Source organism: Schistocerca americana, chromosome 3, assembly GCF_021461395.2.
Source record: "Schistocerca americana isolate TAMUIC-IGC-003095 chromosome 3, iqSchAmer2.1, whole genome shotgun sequence".
Classification (NCBI taxonomy): Eukaryota; Metazoa; Arthropoda; class Insecta; order Orthoptera; family Acrididae; genus Schistocerca; species Schistocerca americana.
Window position 1 is genome coordinate 254,087,422 of NC_060121.1, and position 25,002 is coordinate 254,112,423.

The 25,002-nt window shown below is 45.3% G+C and overlaps 1 protein-coding gene across 1 annotated transcript in view; it reads left to right on the forward strand.

The window, feature by feature from the left end:
• LOC124606813 (neprilysin-1-like) overlaps positions 1-25,002 on the forward strand; it is a 535,942-nt gene that overhangs the window by 436,789 nt on the left and 74,151 nt on the right. Inside the window, exon 7 of the mRNA XM_047138881.1 lies at positions 11,305-11,516. Within this exon, the coding sequence (XP_046994837.1) occupies positions 11,305-11,516 (212 nt within the window). The remainder of the gene's footprint in view (positions 1-11,304; positions 11,517-25,002) is intronic.

The following is a 25,002-nucleotide window of genomic DNA, read 5'->3' on the forward strand; positions in this document are numbered from 1 at the left end:
TCTTAGGCGGAGGTCACCGAGATCACGTACAGGCGGGAGATACACAATGTCTTCCACTTAACACCAGTGGAAAGAAAATGCAGAGACAGTTATGCCTGGAGATCGCGTGGCCGCTTTGGTGGTCCATCATGTGTTCCTCATCCCCATAGAAATATTCGGTTCAGGAACTCAAGAACATGTAAACTTCAGTGCGGTAGTGCACCATCCTGTTGGAAGATCGCTTTTGTCTGAAGGTGAAGGAATTGAACGACAGCGAGAAGCATGTGCAGAGAAACTGTTCCTGTTACTGTAAGCACAGTCTTCGGCGGCCATTGTCACTGTCATACAATTCTTCTGGGCTGTTGACCGCATTGTCAATATAAAAAATAGTGCGACGTTTCGGCCACTGTTGCCAGTGACTTTCCTTAGCGCTTTGTGTTGAGCTGAGTCGAACAATTTTACATATTGACTATGCAGTCAGTAGCCCAGAAGAATTTTATTGACTGTTCCTGTTTTCTCGACGAAGAAAAATGACCCATCTATGCCACCTTTCGTCAATGCACTTCTAACATTCTCCTGTGCCCGAAAATTTTAGATGTTTTCCGAACCCCAGATGCGAATGATGTGCGAATAACCTTCCCACATGTGTGCAAGGTTCCTTCGTCAGTGAAAAACAGTATTTCGTAGACAGTTCAGGTTTTACCCGATCCAGTTTAGCATCTCAATAGCAAATTCGAGGTGAAGTCATTTCACTTCAGTGATTGCACAATTTTACCTTTGAAGCTTCTAAGCGAAGTCTTTCATGCCGTAGCTTGTGAACTGTTGAGAGAGGGATGGTGAGCTCTTGAGAACCTTGTTGAACTGGCTTTGTTGGGCGTGTTTGGAAAATCTCTCTCACCTCTACGATTTTATCAAATGTGCGTTTGCTGCCAGAACATGACAGTCTGTTCACACTCGCTGTGGGTAGGAACTTGCCATAGCAAGACTTCATTGTCTTAACGTCTGGTGGCTCCTTTTGAAATTCACATCGGAAATTTCTTTGGACTGCAATGGATGACTTCGTTTCCGCGTACCACACAACGCCTTGGGCCTTCTCTTGAGGTGCAGTCGTTTTCGGAAATCCCCTCAATCAAAACAAAAGGTACAGTTTGGAAAAAAAATCTGTCCAAAATCTTTTAAGTTTCTTTAAATGAAGCTGCAAACACCGAAGGTCCATGTCTCATACTCCTTTTTATTTTATTTTTTATTGCATTAGTGCGGATTGCCTGTGCTACATTTCCTGCGATTCCTGTAATGTGCAAATAACGAGAAACTCAGATGAGTTATAAGCAGGTCAACACTATAATAGGTTTAGGTATGTCACAATGACGGGTCTTTCAAACGACGAGGACTCATTGACAACTATTTCATCAGTTATGAACCTCCACGAAACAATCACAAACTTAAAGTCAAAGACTAAGGGAAAATGATACAATGAAGACTTTCATGGTCGGTGTTTACTTCAGTTAAAATTTCCGGACGTCCTTAGAGACAAAACGGTAGTTGCAATTTCCATTTCACCTCTGAAGATAACTCTCGCAGATAGGAACGAAACATTAGTAAATATTTTTGTTCATCGACGACGGCCTCTCACCTCGAAATTGTTAGCTGTGGTAAAGCGAATTTTCTACAACCACCCTTCTCACTGAGCTAAACTTATTTATCATTGATTTTTTTAACACCGTGGCTGAGTATTATCTGATTTTTATTTGCATCAAAGCGGAACGACTCGCTTAATGAAATTTTCTCACTGAACTAAACTTACACCTCATGGATTTTTTTAGCACTGTGGCTGAGTATTATTTTATTTATAGCTACACCAAAGCTGAAACAAGTTACTGAGTGAAATTTTACTTTACAACTAGTTTCAGGTCATTTCAGATTCATTTTCAGATCAGAATGCAGAGGTTTACATCGTTATTGTCAATGCACCATACTGGATGGTAGAAGTTGCTTCACTACGGCAACAGATAGTAAACAGTTTTAGCTGCCTCAGGAAATGGCTGGTTGACAAACCTACCCTAGCCAATCGGCATGAAATGCCCACCTTAAAGATCAGACTTTTGGAACGCACGTGTCTGAAGCGTAACGTTCAGTGCGATGGTCTGGTCGATCTGAGATCCGTCTGTGTTCGTGTTCTCCCTACGACGCTGCACGTTTTTCTGAACACAGCTTATATACCATCTATTCAAAAATAGCCGGGTAGATATCAGTGAACGGAGCGCGTATACCGTTCGCCATTATGACAGCTTGAACTCTGCTGCCTATACTTTCGGTGAAGTGTGTAAATGTCTGTATAGGAATGCCAGTTCAATGATCCCCAAGAGCCGAAACCAGAGAAGTGATGTTGGACGCTGTAGTCTGTAGAGAATTCGACGTTCTAGTTTATCCCAAATATAGTCCATTCGGTTTAGGCCGGGACTCTGCATAGGCTAGTCCATGCCGGGAATGTTATTATCCACAAACTATAGCCTCATATATACTATTTTAGGACGGGATGCAAAGTCATGCTAATGCAGACAGACATCATCCCCAAACTATTCCTCTACTGTATGTAGTACACAGTGCTGTAAAATAAGTTCAAATACTTCATTATTTAGTTTTTTCTTAAGCGCAATAACGGAACCACACTTTAACAACGAAAAAAAACCATACTGTAACACTACCTCACACGTACTTTAGAGCTGCCACAACATAATTATGATGGCAGGTAACGTTCTCCAGGCTTTCGTTAAACACAAACTTTTTCCATCGGATTGCGGCAGGGTATACAGGGCGTATCAAAAAGGATGGTGCAGACTTACAAGGCTGAAAGTACACGATAATACCCTACTGGCCATTAAAACTGCTACACCAAGAAGAAAAGCAGGTAATAAACGGGTATTCATTGGACACATATATTATACTAGAACTGACATGTGATTTCAGCAATTTGGGTGCATAGATCCTGAGAAATCAGTACCCAGAACAACCACCTCTGGCCATAATAACGGTTTTGATAGGCCTGGGCATTGAGTCAAACAGAGCTTGGATGGCGTGAACAGGTACAGCTGCCCATGCAGCTTCAACACGATACCACAGTTCATCAAGAGTGGTGACTGGCGTATTGTAACGAGCCTGTTGCTCGGCCACCATTGACCAGACGTTTTCAATTGGTAAGGGATCTGGAGAATGTGCTGCCCAGGGCAGCAGTCGAACATTTTCTGTATCCAGAAAGGCCCGTTAGGGCCTGCAACATGCGGTCGTGCATTATCCTGCTGAAATGTAGAGTTTCGAATGAAGGATAGAGCCACGGGTCGTAACACATATGAAATATAACGTCCACTGTTCAAAGTGCCGTCAATGCGAACAAGAGGTGACCGAGACGTGTAACCAATGGCACCCCATACCGTCACGCCAGGTGATACGCCAGTGTGGCGATGACGAATACACGCTTCCAATGTGCGTTCACCGCGATGTCGCCGAGCACGGGTGCGACCATCATGATACTGTAAACAGAACCTGGATTCATCCGAAACAATGACGTTTTGCCATTCGTGCACCCAGGTTCATCGTTGAGTACACCATCGCAAGCGCTCCTGTCTGTGATGTAGCGTCAAGGGTAACCGCAGCCATGGTCTCCGAGCTGATAGTCCATGCTGCTGCAAACGTCGTCTAACTGTTCGTGCAGATGGTTGTTGTCTTGCAAACGTCCCCGTCTGTTGACTCAGGGATCGAGACGTGGCTGCACGATCCGATACAGCCATGCGGATAAGATGCCTGTCATCTCGACTGCTAGTGATACGAGGCCGTTGGGATCCAGCACGGCGTTCCGTATTACCCTCCTCAACCCACCGATTCCATATTTTGCTAACAGTCATTGGATCTCGACCAACGCGAGCAGCTATGTCGCGATACGATAAACCGCAATCGCGACAGGCTACAATCCGACCTTTATCAAAGTCAGAAACGTGATGGTACGCACGAGGCATTACAACAACGTTTCACCAGGCAACGCCGGTCAACTGCTGTTTGCGTATGAGAAATCGGTTGGAAACTTTCCTCATGTCAGCACGTTGTAGGTGTCGCCACCGGCGCCAACCTTGTGTGAATGCTCTGAAAAGCTAATGATTTGCATATCACAGCATCTTCTTCCTGTCGGTTAAATTTCGCGTCTGTAGCACGTCATCTTTGTGGTGTAGCAATTTTAATGGCCAGTAGTGTTGAAGCACGAATGTCCCAATAAACACGTGTCCGCAAACGAGCCGCTTGCGAGATAATCAAGACAGTATGGTTCCAAGCCGCCACTGACGGCATTGTTTGTAACGTCGTCCGGTTTCCCCCTTACGCAAATGCCGTTCACGAATCACCACAACAGCAACGTTTCTCACTGAATGTGTGGTTAGGAGTACTGGACGATCAACTCATTGCGCCACACATTCTTCCACCACAACTTCATGGACGGAGGTACCTTAGCTTTCTGCGGCGTCATCTTCCAGGATAGCTTGAGGATGTTCCCGTTCAGTAACGTCAGAGTATGTGTAAATGCATGATGGAGCTCCGGCTCATTTTGCTGCTGGTGAGAGACGGCATCTAACGCGCATATACGGCCAAAGATGGATAGGTCGAGGCGGACCTGTACCTTGGCCTCCAAGATCAAAAAATGGTTCAAATGGCTCTGAGCACTATGGGACTTAACATCTATGGTCATCAGTCCCCTAGAACTTAGAACTACTTAAACCTAACTAACCTAAGGACAGCACACAACACCCAGCCATCACGAGGCGGAGAAAATCCCTGACCCCGCCGGGAATCGAACCCGGGAACCCGGGCGTGGGAAGCGAGAACGCTACCGCACGACCACGAGATGCGGGCCCTCCAAGATCACTTGATCTAAATCCTTTGAATTTTTTGTCTGGGGTCACGTCAAAAGCAAAGTGTACAGCACACCCGTTTACACTGTTGAAGAACTGGAGCAGAGAGTTGTACATGCTTGTCAAGAATTCCGGAATGATCCAAGGGTTTTCGAAAGGATACGAAATTCATTACAGAGACGGGCACAGTATTGCATCCAGATACAAGGAAAACACTTCGAACACCTCCTTTAACAGGTACCCCATACGTGAAATGTGAACTAATTGCGATGCGCAACCCAATAGTAAAGTCTAAGTTTCAAATTAATGTGTACTAACTATGGCGACGTTTACAATGACGTCAGTGGTGGCTTGGAACCATACAGTCACGATTATCTCGCAAGCGGCTCGTTTGCGGACCAGTGTTTACTGGGACATATGTGCTTCTATTATCGTGTACTTTTCGCCGTCTAAGTTTGCGCCATCCTTTCTGATACACCTGTAGAGCGATGCATCACTCCAAGTCACTCGTATCCGGTCACCTCAAGCACGGCTTAGCACTGACTATGGAAATATGTGGCTTATGAGGACCTCCACCTGTTCTTTTTAACTCCCTACCCAGAATCACCGTGCTAGCTGGACCTGTGAAATCTTTGGAATTCACGGGTGATTCCTTCTGCTGGTGTCATGCGATTTTTATAACCACCGTCCGCAGTGTTCGATGGTCCTTGTCTGTCAGTATACACTCCTGGAAATGGAAAAAAGAACACATTGACACCGGTGTGTCAGACCCACCATACTTGCTCCGGACACTGCGAGAGGGCTGTACAAACAATGATCACACGCACGGCACAGCGGACACGCCAGGAACCGCGGTGTTGGCCGTCGAATGGCGCTAGCTGCGCAGCATTTGTGCACCGCCGCCGTCAGTGTCAGCCAGTTTGCCGTGGCATACGGAGCTCCATCGCAGTCTTTAACACTGGTAGCATGCCGCGACAGCGTGGACGTGAACCGTATGTGCAGTTGACGGACTTTGAGCGAGGGCGTATAGTGGGCATGCGGGAGGCCGGGTGGACGTACCGCCGAATTGCTCAACACGTGAGGCGTGAGGTCTCCACAGTACATCGATGTTGTCGCCAGTGGTCGGCGGAAGGTGCACGTGCCCGTCGACCTGGGACCGGACCGCAGCGACGCACGGATGCACGCCAAGACCGTAGGATCCTACGCAGTGCCGTAGGGGACCGCACCGCCACTTCCCAGCAAATTAGGGACACTGTTGCTCCTGGGGTATCGGCGAGGACCATTCGCAACCGTCTCCATGAAGCTGGGCTACGGTCCCGCACACCGTTAGGCCGTCTTCCGCTCACGCCCCAACATCGTGCAGCCCGCCTCCAGTGGTGTCGCGACAGGCGTGAATGGAGGGACGAATGGAGACGTGTCGTCTTCAGCGATGAGAGTCGCTTCTGCCTTGGTGCCAATGATGGTCGTATGCGTGTTTGGCGCCGTGCAGGTGAGCGCCACAATCAGGACTGCATACGACCGAGGCACACAGGGCCAACACCCGGAATCATGGTGTGGGGAACGATCTCCTACACTGGCCGTACACCACTGGTGATCGTCGAGGGGACACTGAATAGTGCACGGTACATCCAAACCGTCATCGAACCCATCGTTCTACCATTCCTAGACCGGCAAGGGAACTTGCTGTTCCAACAGGACAATGCACGTCCGCATGTATCCCGTGCCACCCAACGTGCTCTAGAAGGTGTAAGTCAACTACCCTGGCCAGCAAGATCTCCGGATCTGTCCCCCATTGAGCATGTTTGGGACTGGATGAAGCGTCGTCTCACGCGGTCTGCACGTCCAGCACGAACGCTGGTCCAACTGAGGCGCCAGGTGGAAATGGCATGGCAAGCCGTTCCACAGGACTACATCCAGCATCTCTACGATCGTCTCCATGGGAGAATAGCAGCCTGCATTGCTGCGAAAGGTGGATATACACTGTACTAGTGCCGACATTGTGCATGCTCTGTTGCCTGTGTCTATGTGCCTGTGGTTCTGTCAGTGTGATCATGTGATGTATCTGACCCCAGGAATGTGTCAATAAAGTTTCCCCTTCCTGGGACAATGAATTCACGGTGTTCTTATTTCGATTTCCAGGAGTGTATGAGGTCTGTCTAATCTTTGTTTAACTATGATTGTTCCTTTACGTTTTCGCATCATACTGGCAGACGACTTGGACAGCTTTACACTGAGGTCACAGAAGTCATGGGATATCTCCTAACGTCGTGTCGTACGTCCTTTTGCCCGGCGTAGAGCAGTTACTTGTCTTGCAAAGGACTCAACGAGTCGTTGGGAGTCTCCTGCAGAAATATTGAGCCATGCTGCCTCTACAGCCGCCCATAATTGCGAAAGGATTGCTGTTACACGATTTTGTGCGCGAACTGACCTCTCGACCACGTCCCATAAGTGTTTCATGGAATTCATGTCGGGCGATCTGATTAGCCAAATCATTCGTTCGAATTGTCCAGAATGTCCTTCAAACCAACCGCGAACAATTATGTCCCGGTGACGCAGCACATTGTCATCCACGTAAACACAGCCTACACCGTTACGGAGCCACCACCGGCTTGCACAGTGCCTTGTTAACAACTTGGGTCCATGGCTTCGTGGAGTCAGCGGCGCACTCGAAACATACCATCAGCTCTCACCAACTGAAATCGGATCTCATCCGACCAAACCACGGTTTTCAAGTGGTCTAGGGTCCAACCGATATGGTCACCAGCCCAGAAGAATCGCTGCAGGCCACGTAGTGGTGTTAACAAAGGCACTCGCGTCGGTCGTCTGCTGCCATCGCCCATTAAAGCCCAATTACGCCGCACTGTCGTAATGGATACGTTCCTCACACGTCCCATATTGATTTATGCAATTATTTCATGCAGTGTTGCTTGCCTGTTCGTACTGACAATTCTAAGCGAACGCCGCTTCTCTCGGTCGTTAAGTGAAGGCCGTCGCTCACTGCATTGTCCGTGGTGAGAGGTACTGCCTGAAAGTTTATATTCCCGGCTCACTTGTGGCAATGTGGATCTCGGAATATTGAATTGCCTATCGATTTCCGAAAGAGAATGTCCCATGCCTCTAGCTCCAACACCATTCTGCGTGCAAAGTATGTTAATTCCTGTCATGCAGTCACAATCACGTCGGAAACCTTTTTACATGAGTCACTTGAGCTCAAATGACAACTCTACCAATGAACTGCCGTTTTATACCTCATTTAGTCGATGCTCCTGCAACCTGTCTTTTTGCACATCGCTATACAATGACTTTTGTCACCTCAGTCTATATGGGTCAAAACCTTCCTTGATGCATTTGCTAGTCGGGTAATATCCAACAAGCAGTCCGGGTTCGAAATCACTGACATCTCCAGCCTGACTGATACTACTGTTTCTGCTTCTTTATTGATCACGCAATACCCCCCTCCCCCCCCCCCCCTCCCGCCTGCTATTATACCGGCGGGTCTGCCTCCAGTGACATCTAGTGGTTAAATCCGCATTACGTAGGGGTGTCCGGATACTTTTCAAAAATGGTTCAAATGGCTCTGAGCACTATGGGACTTAACTTCTAAGGTCATCAGTCTCCTAGAACTTAGAACTACTTAAACCTAACTAACCTAAGGACATCGCACACATCCATGCCCGAGGCAGGATTCGAACCTGTGACCGTAGCGGTCGCGCGGTTCCAGACTATAGCGCCTAGAACCGCTCGGCCACTCTGGCCGGCGATATTTTTCATCAGATAGTTTAGATTACATAAAAGGTTCTTGCAACACGTATTGAATTTGCCACAAGGAATCAAGCTCCACTGCAACGAGCTAAGCTGACGCACTGATTCCTCTCCTGAAACGATCACAAACGACTTTCGAAGACAGTAAGAGTCATCGCAGCTGTTTTACTGTGACAGTAACAGCATAAGATAGGACAACGCTTTTGGTAAATGCGCTTCGGCTGATGGTTTTGCCGGCTTGTTGTTCATTTCCACTTGTCCGCGCTGACAATCTCATAAATTTCCAGAGAGTCTCATATTTAGTATTTGACTACGCAAGTGTGCTGTTCAAAGTTTTGTCACGTATAAATGTACTGTTTGACCGCCACTTGATACTAATACTACGATGGCGGATCAATGTAACAACTTTTGTATGAGTTACTGTCGATGCATCTACGTTAGTAGATTTGAAGGGAATCTTAGTTTTAGTGCATAGTGACTATTTATACAGTGAGTAATGATTTGCTAGTGACGAATGACGAATAACATGACTGACTTCTTAAATATGGGTATTAACAACAGCACAGTCGACTCGGCTATACTGAGCTTGCTTTTCTCCTACAATAAGCGCTAAAACAAGAAACAAAAATGTAAAGTAATCAAAGTGTATTTGGTCTAAATGTGATTGTATTGTTATGGTCGCCTGAGGCTGAGGTTTATGGCTCAAAAAATCTACAGGGTGAACCAGAACTCCACCGCCAAACTGTCAGAAGTTATTCAGGGATACCTTCTGAGTATTTTATTGCAAGGGACCTTCGGTCGCCGGCGACTCATTACAGAGTTATTGCATTTTGTTCCAATTAACTTTTTATCCTCATTGCTTTGAAAATAGTGCACAACACTGCAAATATCGATGGTATTCGCTGTGTGTCTTGTTTCCTTTTGCTCACGGTGCCTAGTGTTGGTTGAGAACAATAAAGCGCTACTTACCTCGTTGCCCTCAAGTCTGCATTCAGTACTGATCCGTTCAATGTAGGGTTTTGTTTCTCGGCCGTGTTAGTTGTGCATTAATAGTGATATATCGCAGTACTACGGATAGGTTTACTGATGAGGATTTGGCCGATATGCAGCTCGTGTGTGGGCCAACTGAATACAATGAGAGAGCAGCACAACGACACTGTGCTGGACTATCCCCGAGACGGCAACCACATCACAGTACTCTTTGTTCCCATTATGCTGTTTTGTGTTATACGTTTTGGTTATTGCATATTACAGGCTTCTTCACTGTTGTGAATGTATTTTCACAGAAACAAGTGTGATAGCGATAACAAACCGAGTAAACCATAATCACATTATCACTCTGTAACGCTCCGTCGGAGACAGTGAACCCTTTATACCGAAATAATCGGAAGGCATCCTTGAACAGCCTCTGAAAGTTTTTCGGTGGAGTTTTCCTTCACTCAGTATAAATTAAATTTAAGGAAAGTACCAATAACCTGTGACTAGTAGCTGTTACAGTAAATCTACGTATCAATTTTAACATTCAAGATTGAAAAACAACTAAAACGGAGATAGAAGCAGAATTTTTGTCTTTTTTTATTTATTTGAAATTTATATTCCCTCGCTAGGAGGAAGGCTGGATAACGGCTAGTTGATGCGTTTCAATGTTTGAATAAAAACAAATATAAATACTTAAAACAACTTTTCTTAGAAGAAAAGAAATGGTTGAAGTTTGGTGACATTCTTGTTATGTGAATGTTTTTCAGTCCTGTAGAGATTATGATGTAATAGGTTCGTTCCTAGTGACTTGCTATGTCAGGGATTTAGTTTCAGATGAACAGAAAGATTTACATAAAAAGTATGTGGGATAAATGTTGGGAAGGGTCAAGTCGGTGTATGTAGGTCCTATCACTGCAGTCTTACTGGAAAGAGTGGATTGGACCCTTCTTTCCGAAAAGGAAGAGATGGGGCAGGCTATATTTGACAACACGGCTAGATCTCAAATTTATTTATTGATCTGGGCGATAAAGGCTGTTAAAATTACCCTGAAAAAGTATGTGGAGTGTATGGAGAAGGTTGGATGTGGCGACAGAAAGGACGACGTTCTTAATGACACGGGGAGGCAGTGTGGTCAAGGAATTCGATAAAAGACTGCCGAAGGTATTCCGAGTGTAAAGATGTTGTGGGAACTTTATTACCTGGTACAGGGGAGCGCGATCGGATATAGAAAGCGAATAGAGTGCGTGTAATACGCATGGTTCGGGACGGGATGGATGAGGGTGTTGTAGATATTTATAATGGTCGTGAGATTTAATTCCCACGTTCGGCCAGTAGCAGTTTTAGTCTGTTACGAGTTTTCTTTTTGACGGTCAGTACATGGGGGTTCCAAATTGACGTTTGAGCTAGTCCAATTGTACAATTGGAGATTTTGTGGTTTTTTGTGACATTATTAGGATGTTGTTGAAGGGGTTATTGATATGAACAGAGAGTTGAATAGACAATAACGATAAGTGTGTCGTTAGCGTGTTAATTACCTATACAAGAGGGGTTTGGGTAGGAACACAAGCTGTCTGTACGAGATAAGTCGACGATGAAGGGACGAATTCTTGAGGTAAATCTGTAGCTGGGTGGAACATACGGGACAGTGCCTCGTTTACGGCTGAGTGGGTTGGTGTGTGTCCGTTGTGCGCAGGCGTCGCTGCCGGAGGCGGACCGGCACGACACGAGTGCCATCTACCGCAAGCTGACACTGGCCGAGCTGCAGGCCGAGGTGCCGCAGCTCAACTGGCTCGAGTACCTCAACGCCTTCCTCGAGACCGACATCGACGACCAGGAGCCCGTCGTCAGCTACGCCATGCCCTACTTCATCGAGATGGGCCGCATCCTGCAGGAGACTGAGCGCAGGTCATTCCCCTCTCATTCTGCTCCTATTATTTCTGCTGTATAATATCTGAGTGCTTTTTAGGACGTCGACTCCCTTACCATCTACTCCCGTCCTGTCCGCTTCTTCCCCACCCTCACCTACCTTGGCCATCACCTCACCTGGGGCCCTCATCTCCGCTTTATCCAATCCAAAGCCCACAACCGCCTCTGACTCCTCAAACTCCTCTCTGGCCGGACATGGGGGTTGAACCCCTCTACCATCCTCCACACCTACAAATCCTTAATCTGTCCCATCCTCTGTTATGCCAGTCCCCCCTGGATGTCCGCTCCACCCCCTCCCCAAATTCTATAAGTCCATCCAGATCCTCGAGTGCCATGCACTCTGCTGTGCCCTCCATATTCGCCTCTCGTCCCCCACGCAGATCCTCTACGACCTGATTCCTTTCCCCCATCTGCTCCTATTCCTTGAACATATCCATGTACTCTACACCTCACGCTGCCTTGATCCCCCTCATCTCGTGGTTGCTCCTCTCCTCTCCAACCCCTGCCCTCTGCCGTACCTTCACCGTTGTGTCCCTACCCCCCCCCCCCCTACCCTCCATCTCTACAGCCTTCATCTCTTTTCCCAAGGTGGCTTCCGTCGACTTCCCCTCCCAGATGACGCCCTCTCTCCCTCCATTTACCCTTCCTAGCGCCTCTGATCTTCACCTCCCTCTCCCTTCCTCTGTCCTTTTCCCGGGATCCCTCCCCCCCTTCCATCCTGTTTCTCCCCACCTACCCTCTTTCTGCCTCCCTTCTCACCCCCGAGTCCTTTTGCATTCCCCTCCTCTGCCTTTCCCTACTCACTCTCACATCTGCACTGCTTCCCCCCTTTATGAGCCCTCTCCATCCGTCAGTTCTCCCTCCCCACTTCGTTTTTCCTCTCCTCCCCCTTTTTTCCCCCTCATCTGTTCAGGTCCCCCCCCCCCCCCCATCTGCCCTTGACTGTGGTGTGTCATCTCCATGCCGACTTTTTAGTGTAGTGTTTCCAGTGGCTGTTAACTGTTGTGCGTCTTTTCCAAAGTGTTGCAAACGGAAATCATACTGTCGCTGGGTGTGATTTTTATATCTCTTGTGAACAGAAACCAGGCTGTCACCGTGTTTTTTTAATTGTCTGTCTACTATTTTACCTGTCTGCTTCCTGTGTATTTTATTAGCCATCGCCAACCCTTTTATGTTTTAACTCTCCACAATTTTCCGCCATTTTACAATTTAAGACACCGTTTTATCGCCTGTTTTTATTGTTTATTATCTTCTTCTTGTGTTTTAAAAATTCTGTAGGCTGAAGAGCGGCGTACTAAGCTGCTGCCATCCCGCCCCCTTCGGGGGGAATCAAAAATCAATAAAAGAAAAAAAAAATAGGACGTCAAACAGTCGCCGTCTGTCAGACTGCTTTCGATCGACAGCGACAGAGATACGCAACTCGAGGAAATGTTAGGGGAAGTGCCCAGAAGGGCAGGAGGAAAAGAAATGAAACTTCACAGGTTGAGAGGGTATGCGATGCTGCTTCAATAATAACGGAATAGTCAAATTTATAAAGAACTTCACAGTAAGAGCCCTTCTTACCAGAATGGCACTCAGCTTCCCAGCACTTGACAGAATTTGGAAGGGGTCTCGCTGCGAGTCTCTATTTGGTCAGCTGGTGGAATCGTGCAACATCCAGATTTGTGGGACATTCCAGTGTGACAGTGGGCCTATGTTGTACTGGATAGGAACGCGAGGGTAGGCATATTCGTCGTCAAGGTTCGAGTCCACCATGTCTGATCACCACAGGGAGGATCGCTGTATTGTGCACAAAACACATTCTAACTCCTTCACAACAACGTGTGGCATCCGAAAACAAGTAATGGACACTCTGCAACATTTTGGGTCGTCCCGCACTGTAGATCAGACACTGGGAGCAGCTTGACTAGGCATTTACCGGTCCTGCACGTGGAGAGGTGTCGTGACTGGAAACCATGTACTACTGGCGAATGGCTTCGTATTATGTTCAGGTATGAATCGTGGTTCTCCATAACCTTGGATGACTATCGTCGGTAGTATGGTGGCGACATAGAGAGAGGTACTATTCTTCAAGTGTTTTGGAGAGGCACAGCAGTGTTACCCCTGGCTTTATGAAGTGGAGGCCATCTGGTGCGACTATACATAGTGGCTGGTAGTGATTGAGGACCTACAACAGCACAGTGGTACGTCACGGACATCCTGCTTCATCATGGGCTATCTTTCATGCGACAGTATCGTGGTCCATTTTTCAACAGGACAATGCTCGTCCATACAGGGCACGTATCTCTATGAATGAACTGCCTCCGTGACGATCCGTAGATCTGCCCCTATAGAATATGTGTGAGACCAGTTCGGAAGTCAACTCCATCAAAGTTCCTATATGTGGGATATCAAGGACCACTTACAACAGTTGTGGGCTAGCTTGCCTCAGGAGAGGATACTATGGCTTGGTTTCACGATACCTTCCCAATTGAATCAGTGCATAAACTAAGGTTAGCGTGGGTGAAACGTCATATTGATAAATAAGCGCATTCTGCCAAGTTATTTGTAAATTTGATCCGGTATTGTAATCATTGTCATAACATCACATAGCCTCTCAACTCATAAGGTTTCACTTCTTTTCTTCCTTCTTGTCTGGGTGCTTCTCTTTTTTGTCAGGCAGTATTATTCGTAAATGTTAGTACATTAAATCATTTACTTAAAATGTTAGTATTACACACTTTAATGGGTACTTTGTTTCATCACCTCTTAATTTAGTAGCATGCAGTGTCAAATAGGTAATGGGATAATTTTTTCATGGAGTGTATATCCATACAAAAAGTTGGTAGCTTTTTTAACAAAATTGTATATTTAATCTTATTGATTGTGTTGCAGTGTACATATGTTTCTGAGTTGGTTTTGATAAATCATCTTACAGAATGGTAGTGAACACCGCATGTTTGTAGTTAGCTTTCATACATTAGTATTTCAACTGACATAATAATAGAATTCGTATCTTGTTTTAACATTTATAAGAAGTTCTGACCCTGTCATTCATATCTTAGTTTCAGTTTAATGTAAAATCAACTGTTGGTTTCAGTTCATGAATGTCTTTTATAAAATGTATAATAAATGTTGTGGTCTCCAGTCCAGAATCTGGATTGATGAAGCACTCTAGGCTACTCTGTCTTGTCCAACGTTCTTCATCTCCAAACAGCTACTACAACCTACATCTATTTGAACCTACATACTGTATTCATTGCTTCGTCCCCTTCTAAAATTCTTACCATCCGTAATTCCCTACAGTACTAAACTAACTTTTCCTTCATGAGTCAGGATGTATCCTATCAATTGATCTCTTCTTTTACCCAAGTTATACCTAAATTTCTTTTTCTCCAATTTGAGTCACTACCTCCTCGTTAGGTACTCCACTTGGCCATGTAATCTTCAGCATTTTTCCGTAGCACATTATTTCTCGTCTGAACTGCTTACTGACAAAGTATCTCTTAAGTGCTGGGCTACACACCAGAAAATAGCTTCAGAAATGGTTCAAATGGCTCTGAGCACTATGAGACTTAACTTCTGAGGTCATCAGTCCCTAGAACTTAGAACTACGTAAACCTAACTAACCTAAGAACATCACAAACATCCATGCCCGAGGCAGGATCCGAACCTGCGACCGTAGCGGTCGCGCGGTTCCAGACTGTAACGCCTAGAACCGCTCGGCCACTCTGGCCGGGAATAGCTTCAGAGAAGGCATCCTAAGACTTACATTTATATTGGATGTTAACAAATTCCTCATTTTCAGAAATGCTTTTCTTGCTATTGCCAGTCCATATTCTATGCCCTTCCACTTTAGCCATTAGCTGTTATTTTGTTGTCATTAACAAATCTCACCAACTGTTTCTATTGTCTGATTTCCTAACTTAATTCCCTCAGAATCACCTGATTTAATTCGACTACACTCCTACGACGATGTTTTAATTTTGTTGATGTTCATCTCCTAACTTCTTTTCGAGACATAATCCTTTTCGCTTAGCTTTTCTTTCAAGACCTTTGTTGTCTCTGACTGAATTATATCGACAAACCTCAGGTTTTTATTTTTTCCCGCCTGACCTTTACTCTCCTTTTCATATTTCTCTGTGGGTTCCTTGACTACTTGCTCAGTGAGAATAGATTAGAATCATACCTCACTCCCTTCTCAATACTGCTTCCTTTTCACGCCCTTCGAATCGTATAAATGCAGTCTGGTTTCTGCATAAGTTGGAGATAATATTTTGCTCCCTGTATTTTATCGCTGCTACCTTCATAATTTTAGAGTGTGTGTTTCAGTCAACATCAAACACTTTCTGTAAATCTACAGATGCTATAAACGAAGGTTTGTCTTTCTTCATCATACCTTCCAATATAAGTCATATGGTCAGTATCACTTTGTATGCCCTTAACATTTCCCTGGAACGCAAACTGATTTCCTAGAGATCAGCTTCTACTAATTTTTCTATGTATATGTGAATAATTCGTGTCAGTATTTTGCAACCACGATCTATTACACCGATATTTCGATAGTATTAGCATCGGTCAATACCTGAATTTTTTGGAATCGGAATTATTACGTTATTCTTGAAGCGGGAGGGCATTTTGTTTGTCGCAGGTACCTTGCACACCAAATGGAGTAATACTGTCACAACTAGCTCTTCAAAGAATCTCACTAATTCTAAGGAAATTTTGTCTGTTCCAAGAGTTTCGTTACGACTTAGGTCATTCAGTGCTCTGTCAAATTCGTCTCGTAGTATCATACTGCCCATTCATCTACTACCTCATACCTTTCTATGATATTGCTTTCAAGTACGTTTCACTTGTATAGCCTCTGTATATATTGTTTCCACCGTTCAGCCTTCCATTTTTGCTGAGTATGTGCTTACCATATCTCAATATTTATACATGTGCTCCTCTATCTTTAATCTTGCCACAGGCAGCATCAATTTTTCACTAGTTATGCCTGCTTCTGCAGCCTTGTCTGGTTAGGCATTTTTGCACATTCTGTCAATCTCATATTTGACGTGTTTTTTTCCCTTTGAAATGCCTTACTCTGCCTCGTGATGACTGAGTGTTGTGTGATGTCCTTAGGTTAGTTAGGTTTAAGTAGTTCTAAGTTCTAGGGGACTGATAACCATAGATGTTAAGTCCCATAGTGCTCAGAGCCATTTGAACCATTTTTGAAATGCTTTATTTCCTGCATGTTCATATTATTTCTTTCGCCAGTTAAATTTAATACCTCCCACAACATCCAACGATTCCTATCTATGGGCTGTATTTTTACCTATTTGACCTACTGCCTTCATTATTTCAGTTTTGAAAGCTAACCATTCATCTTATATTTTATTCCTTTCTCCTGTTTCACCCAATCAGTGCGTTATGCTCCTTCTGAAATTCTCAATAACCTCTGGTTCTGTACAGTGTATCAGCCATTCAGGGAATATTGTAGGTAACTGGTTTAAAATTTTTTATTTCAAAGCGCCTCCCCTTCCGTTGCCCACTTCAGTTAGTTGTTCGACCTCCTAGACTGGCCTAAACCTAGTTACTTCACAAGTTTTCTCCGATAGCAACTTCCGCTGTGCCTACGTGACATAAGTTGCTTGCCTTTCAGAACCGAGGCAGTTCTGTCCAGTTAAAGCTGCTGACAAGCGACGCCCTAAGCCCTCTGCTGTAACTGCTGGCGAATTCACGCCATCGGTTTTAGCCAATAGCGTACGTGGGATACAGGTCACGTGTGTGGGTACTGGAGGATTCTGCACTGCGGAACACAATTGCTTCTCTCTCTAGTCAACCAGACCTCGAGCAGAACAGACGTCTTTCTTAGGAGGCAGAGTCTCCCGTTACCGTCATGAGTTAACAAGAAGCGGCTCCCCTTCCGCTGCCCACTTCGATTAGTTGTTCGACCTCCTAGACTGGCCTAAAGCTGGTTACTTCCGACGCTAGGAGCGCCCTTGTATACCGCACACTGAAATATACACTACTGGCCATTAAAATTGCTACACCAAGAAGAAATTCAGATGATAAGCAGGTGTTCATTGGACAAATATATTATACTAGAACTGACATGTGATTACATTTTCACGCAATTTGAGTGCATAGAGTCTGAGAAATCAGTACCCAGAACAACCACATCTGGCCGTAATAACGGCCCTGTTACGCATGAACATTGAGTCAAACAGAGCTTGGATCGCGTGTACAGGTGCAGCTGCCCATGCAGCTTCAACACTATACCACGGTTCATCAAGGGTAGTGACTGGCGTATTGTGACGAGCCAGTTGCTCGGCCACCATTGACCAGACGTTTTCTGTTGGTGACAGATCTGGAAAATGTGCTGGCCAGGGCAGCAGTCGAACATTTTCTGTATCCAGAAAGGCTCGTTAGGACCTGCAACATGCGGTCGTGCATTATCCTGCTGAAATGTAGGGTTTCGCAGGGATCGAATGAAGGGTAGAGCCACGGGTCATAACACATTTGAAATGTAACGTCCACTGTACAAAGTGCCGTCAATGCGATCAAGACGTGACCGAGACATGTAACCAATGGCACCCCATACCATCACGCCGAGTAATACGCCAATATGGTGATGACGAATACACGCTTCCAATGTGCGTTCACCGCGATGTCGCCAAACACGGATGCGACCATCATGATGCTGTAAACAGAACCTGGATTCATCCGAAAAAATGACGTTCTGCTATTCGTGCACCTAGGTTCGTCGTTGAGTACACAATCACAGGCGCTCCTGTCTGTGATGCAGCGTCAAGGGTAACCGCAGCCATGGTCTCCGAGCTGATAGTCCATGTTGCTGCAGACGTCGTCGAACTGTTCGTGCAGATGGTTGTTGTCTTGCAAAAGTCCCCATCTGTTGACTCAGGGATCGAGACGTGGCTGCACGATCCGTTACAGCCATGCGGATAAGATGCCTGTCATCTCGACTGCTAGTGATACGAGGCCGTTGGGATCCAGCACAGCGTTCCGTATTACCCTCCTGAACCCACCGATTCCATATTCTGCTAACAGTCATTGGATCTCGACCAACGCGAGCAGCGATGTCGCGCAGCAATATCGCGATACGATAAACCGCAATCGCGACAGGCTACAATCCGACCTTTATCAAAGTCAGAAACGTGATGGTACGCATTTCTTCTCCTTACACGAGGCATCACAACAACGTTTCACCAGGCAACACCGGTCAACTGGTGTTTGTGTATGAGAAATCGGTTGGAAACTTCCCTCATGTCAGCACGTTGCAGGTGTCGCCACCGGTGCGAACCTTGTGTGAATGCACTGAAAAGTTAATCATTTGCATATCACAGCATCTTTTTCCCGTCGGTTAAATTTCGCGTCTGTAGCACGTCGTCTTTGTGGTGGAGCAATTTTAATGGCCAGTAGTGTATTTGCTTATTTTACCTAATTTCCTGTCTGTCATTTAACGGGAGCCCTGGATGCCCACTTACAAGTCCTGACCGTTCAATCTCCTGTACATTATCGTAATAAGCCGGACGTCGCAGCCTCCTTCGCTCTTCCCTGTCCATGTACACTTCTTTCAATTCATTCAGTTCTCATCTCCAGTTTAAAATCTATTTCGATATCTGTGTGTTGCTGTTACGTGATGAATATGAAACTTTCCAGGTCTCTTTATACAAACATCTTACATAATTCCTAAACCAAGTGTGCGTAATTGTTAAATGATGCTCAGTGCAGACGTTTGCCTGGCAGTTTCCACTTCCACTGACGTTGATGTGCTGTGTCCACATTTCCACCTACTAGCCCTGAGTGTAGTGCAAATCCGTCATTTCAGACACTGAATACATACTTGTGATGCGACGTGATGGAAGTTGCTATGAGGCAGAACAAACGACAATCAGTGAAAAGAATACAAATGTCACGACCAACTGTAAACAGGAAAGACGAGTAAACATACACATTTGTGGTAAATTTCGCAGCCACGAGTCATTTCAGGAAATTCCTTTCATACTTTCAAACGAAGGATTGTCAGACCCATATTCATAAGTACTTTTTGTGATGCTTTGACGTCAGGAGAAAATTCGGAAGCTTGTGACACATATTTTTTATACAACCTGTTTAGAGCTGAAAAGGTTAGCACAGAGTAGAATGCTGTGGAGACATACTCGTATTAAAACCTGTCTAAACACAAAACACAGCCCTTAGAAAAGCAGGAACCGAAATGCATTTTTAGAGACAGAGAGCAAGAAACGAGTGGTGTGTGGGGTGTGGTGGCGTGTCCCCTGAGGGGGCGGCGGCGCCGTGGCGTGACCAGGGCAGAGGGCGGCCCCGGGGAAATCACGGTGCTTTGTCTTCCCAGCGGGCCGCTGCCGGGCCCAAAGCAGAGGCACGCATCGCCACCATCACGCGGTTCTCCACACGATCCTTGTTTCCTCTCTATTTTAAATAAACTGCAAAAAAAAAAAAGTGTTGGTGGATCAGCACAACGCCAAATGTTGTGGGCTTAGATTCAAAGGGACTAAGAAACGAGATGAGAAGCCTTTTGAAACTAAAAATTAATTTTGCTGTACAATAACCAAAGTAAAGACAACCTTGCATCGCCTGTTTTTCATTTCATTTTCATTTTTATTTTCCCAGTACTATGTCTATTCGGGAATGTAGCATACATATCAGAAACACATCATTAGAATACAAATTGAGGGCCGTTTTTCCAAAACTCGCTTTATGCAAAAAGTTGAATTTTACAGGAATTGAATTTATTTAACAAGCAAGTTTCCAAGGAAAAATTGTTTACTATTAGCAAAGTTTGTACAGTTTTGAACATGTTTTAGGACAGTATTTGCAGATACATAAAATTGTAGATAGCTTAACAACCACTGTGAGTAGAAAAACAGTTTTTTTTTTCAAAACTCGCTTTATGCTGAAACTAGATCAGTGCTATCTAAATATTAAATGGCAGTTTCAAACATTAAAGTTTTGGAGTAATATTTGGTTTTCTTTTCTAAACAAATTCAGGGGACTCTTGGTCCTCACAAATTCTCTGTGAGCTGTCATGACCTTCATGCTCCTCACCACTTGCAAATTTTATGTCGTCGTAGAAACTTGCAGCATCCTTAGGAACACTAAAGAAACGCATTAGCTTCATTACATCCTTCTTCTTTTCTGCACTCACACAGTTTTTCTTGAGAATAATCACAGCACGTTTCATGGCTTTGAACGAAGGAATGTTCTTCTTCAATACATCACAACATACTTTTGATCCAGAGAAATGAGTACTTTTAACAGCACGTTGAATATCACCACTGGTTTGTCTGTATGTTATTGCTCATACATCCATCATTTTGAAAGGCACGGTAGACTTCAATATTTCCTTAGAAATCTGCTTGAAGTCGTAAGAAAACCAGTCTTTTCCCCAGACAAGCACCTTTCCAAACTTTGCTAGAATACTCCTGTATTCGTTAGGTGATATGATCTCTTCTTTCTTCCGATATTCCTTCCCAACTCTACCAAATACACGATCTGGTGGCGTGAAACTATGTCCACAAATAGGGAAATAGTGGGTAGGTTGAGAGAACACTTGAGTGTGTTCCATAAAATGTGCCAGCATACAGAGCATTATAGAATTCTTGTTCTGGCTGGTGCACGAGTCTGAAAAAAGCTCAAGTGTCACTCTCCTCTTACCAATATTTCTAGTTCTCCCTTCTAAATAATTTAAGAGGAAATGTTGTAGTGCAGAAGCGATTTCATTTGCACCTCTTCCAGCTTCTGTTTCACACCAAGTATACTGAAATACGTTGTCATTATCTTGTTTTGGTTAATGTATCACCGCAGTCAGGTTATAGAACCATACCTGTCGTGTGTAAAACACTTCTCCAATAGAGAGCTTTGGCAGAGGTTGATTTTGTTGCATGTCAAAGGCCACTTTTACAATGTCTTCAGAGTACTTGTTCATGCTACTGTGGAATATCTTCGCACGAGCCTTATGGAAATGCAAGTTAATTTTACGTACTTCCTGAAATTGTTTGGTTTCTGCGACCTTTATTTTCAGTTCAAGCTCCTTGCCTGTTGAAAAGGTGTCACTGTGAGGATTACCGAAGCTGAGGTTAAAATTATTATAGAACACAGTCTTAAATTTTGACACAGAACAGATTTTATTGCATGCTTCTCTTTGTTCTTTGCAAAATTTTCCCACATTATATTTACATTTAATGTTGTGTGCAAATCTACTCAGTTTCCCTCTGCTATAATGACACTCTCTACACTTATACTTCAAAATGTGCTCCTTCACTTGTTGGGTCATAACTACGTCGGCTTGAGTTTCTCTTGATCCATCTCTTCGTTCCGGTAATGCACTCTCATGTTCTTGATAGTGCCAAGCAATCCGGGCTAAGCGATCCTGCGATACACCTGTTATTTTTTGAAATGTAGCAGCACAAACTGGTACTTGGGACCCATCTCGAAGTTTTATTTTATAACTGATAGACACTGATTCAGTGGGATCCACAACATACCTACCTGGTACTGATATGTCCATGTATGACAGAAGAAATGCATCTTGCTTGCTCTTGTCTCCCGCAGAATATAACAGATCATTGAAATGTTAAGTCTGCGTAACTGAGTTTGCCTGATGACAGTCTTTCCCTCCACTGTTGCTTCACCCACTCCTTTCAGCGTGCCGGCAGTCAATATCAGGCGCAGTATTTTGCTCTAAACATCGTGATGATTTTGCTCTGGAGATGTTAGTCTGCTTTGTTCCTCTTCTTTTCCGCCCACCAAGTGTTCCATTCCCAGGAGTATTATATTCACCATCACTTTCCATCGTCACTATAAACACGAGTCTAGTCGTCTACACGCAACTTCCACGAAACGGCGGTAAATGGTAACCAAACACATAACAGCTATCGTCAACAAACGGAGAAATACTGCCTGTGCAAAGTACGTACACGCGTGCGGCAGCGGCTGACTGCGGTTCCCATCAGCATCTGCACCAGCTGTCACCCTAGTTAGCACGGATAGTAATATGCCCTGCCATCTACCGCCAAGCACAACAATTTCTCCAGGAGTGCTATTACACTGTCGGAAAGGTACTTGGCCTGACATCTATGGCACAGCAAACAAATTATGAGAAGACGCAGCACTACCTGTAACATCTTTGGCAAAAAAGTAGCATAAAGCGAGTTTTGGAAAGACCCCAACATATGCACGAGGCGAGTTTTGCAAAAACGGGCTGTATTCTCTGTGCTATAAGTGCAGAATAAAGCAAGTTTTGCTTAAGCCGACTGCACAGGCCTGTAGAGCTAGCCGAACAGTATGTGATAAGGTAAAAAAAACTATTTTAAACGTTTTTTTATGGCATAAAGCGAGTTTTGAAAAAAAGGTCCTCAATTAGAAAGTAACCATTTACTGCAGTCTGCCGAGGCCAATGGCGTTGTCGCTTTAGGAACACCGGCTCCTGCCTGATCAACAATGTTAAGAAATATTAGGCCTGGTTAGTATTTGGATGGGTGACTGTCTGGGTACACCAGGTGCCGTTCGCGCAAGAACAACACTTGCATCATACTCGTGGGTCATACGACATTATTTTTGTCAGTTATTATAGTCAACAGAATAAAATCAGACTAAACACAGAATAAAAATGGCACCTACAGTGTTTAACCAGTTAACTATTTATGTTTTGATTTAGTCACTTTCTTGGGCTGTCTGTTGTTGGCCTGATACATTATAAAGTAGATAAGAATTAACACTATATAAGTACAAGTAAAAATAGCAAGTATCCGATAACTGAAAACGACATATAATAGAATGGTTTACCACATTACCGGGCTTGAAAGCCATAGGCGTGATATTTGGCAGAGTACAAATATCAGTACACAACCAAGTCATTAGTAGTGTGGCAGTGTATGTTAGGTGCAGAAAAGTGCTGAAATCAGCAGTAGCACTTTCTTTTTCAGTGGAGTCATATTACAGCTGCTACCAATGCGTATGTCATATTCTGCTGACATCAGCAACCGTACTTACTTACCTCCAAAGTCATTCCAGGAATCATGTCATCCAGCCGCGTGCTGGGTGTGGGGGCAGGTGGCCCACCGCCGCTGCACTTCTGCAAATTTTGCACCCCCACCGTTCCACTCTCCCTCCGTGGGCTGTCCTCCTCCGTGAATCCCGCCGCCTCTATCGCTCCTTCCTGCACACTCGTAACAGGGATACACTCCAACGCCACCGGCAAATACAGCGACACGTATTGAACCTTGTTACAGCAACGAAACGCCGAGACTGGCGCCAGACCCACACATGACTCAACGCCACCCTCCCTATCAACTCCTCCTAGTACTGGTCCACCTTCCATCGCCTTACTGGTTCCCATTCTGCTCCTCACTACCCCCTTCTCCATAACGACCGCCTCCTTTCAGACGACCTCAGTAAGGCCAATCACTTCGCTTCCCACCTTTCCAAGGTCTTCTCCATCCCAGATGATCCCCACTTTGATTATTCTCTTTTCCCCACCGTCATGAAACGCGCCGATACCTCGGACGCTCCACTTGCTCCTAGCCTCCAGTACTTGGGGCAGTTGCCCCCCTCTGACATCAACACTCCAATCACAGCCCAAGACATTATACTTATCCTCTGATCTAAACGCAACACAGTCCCTGGTCACGACTGTGCCACCTTAGAGAAAGCCCTTATTCTTTCCTGATGCCCTTGACCATCTCTATAAAGTCATCCTCTCTACCGGCTTATACCCTGACCTCTTATTCCTCAAACCCAACAAACCCCCTTCTGCTGCGCCTCTTCCTATCATCCCATCTGCCTCACCTCCCTCTTCAGTAAGGTCTTCGAATCCATCCTCTCCCACCATATCCATCAGCACCTTAATCAATACCACCTCCTCCCCCTTACCCAGTGTGTTTTTCGACCCTCCTTCTCCACTTAACCTCGTTCACCTTCTCTCCCTCCAGCTCAACTCCTGTCGCTCCGCCATTTTTGTTTCCCTCAACCTCCAAAATGCCTATGACCATGTGTGGCATCCCGGTCTCCTCTTTCAACTTCAAACCTACGCCCTGCCTGTCAGTGTTGTCTGTCTGGTCGCTTTCTTCCTCACGCTCCATCCTTCCTGTGTCACCCTCCACAACAGCAACTCACGTATCTTTTATCCCACTGCTGGCGTCCCCCAGGGCTCTGTCCTCTCCTCTCTCCTTTATCTCTTGTATACGGCTGATATGCCCAAGACACCCCCAACTGTCCACCTTCTCCAGTATGCTGATGACACTGCCTTCCTGGCTCTCTATCCCACACTTCAGTGGTCCCAACGCACCCTCCAAACCCACCTTAACGAGTTCACCACTAGGTGTAACCAGTGGTTCCACAGTCACAACCCCTCCAAAACACAGGCTGCACCACCCGCTCCTTCCATATCCATGATTTCTCCCTCACCCTTTACGGTCGTCCCATCCAACTCATCCTCATCTTGAGATACCTTGGCCTC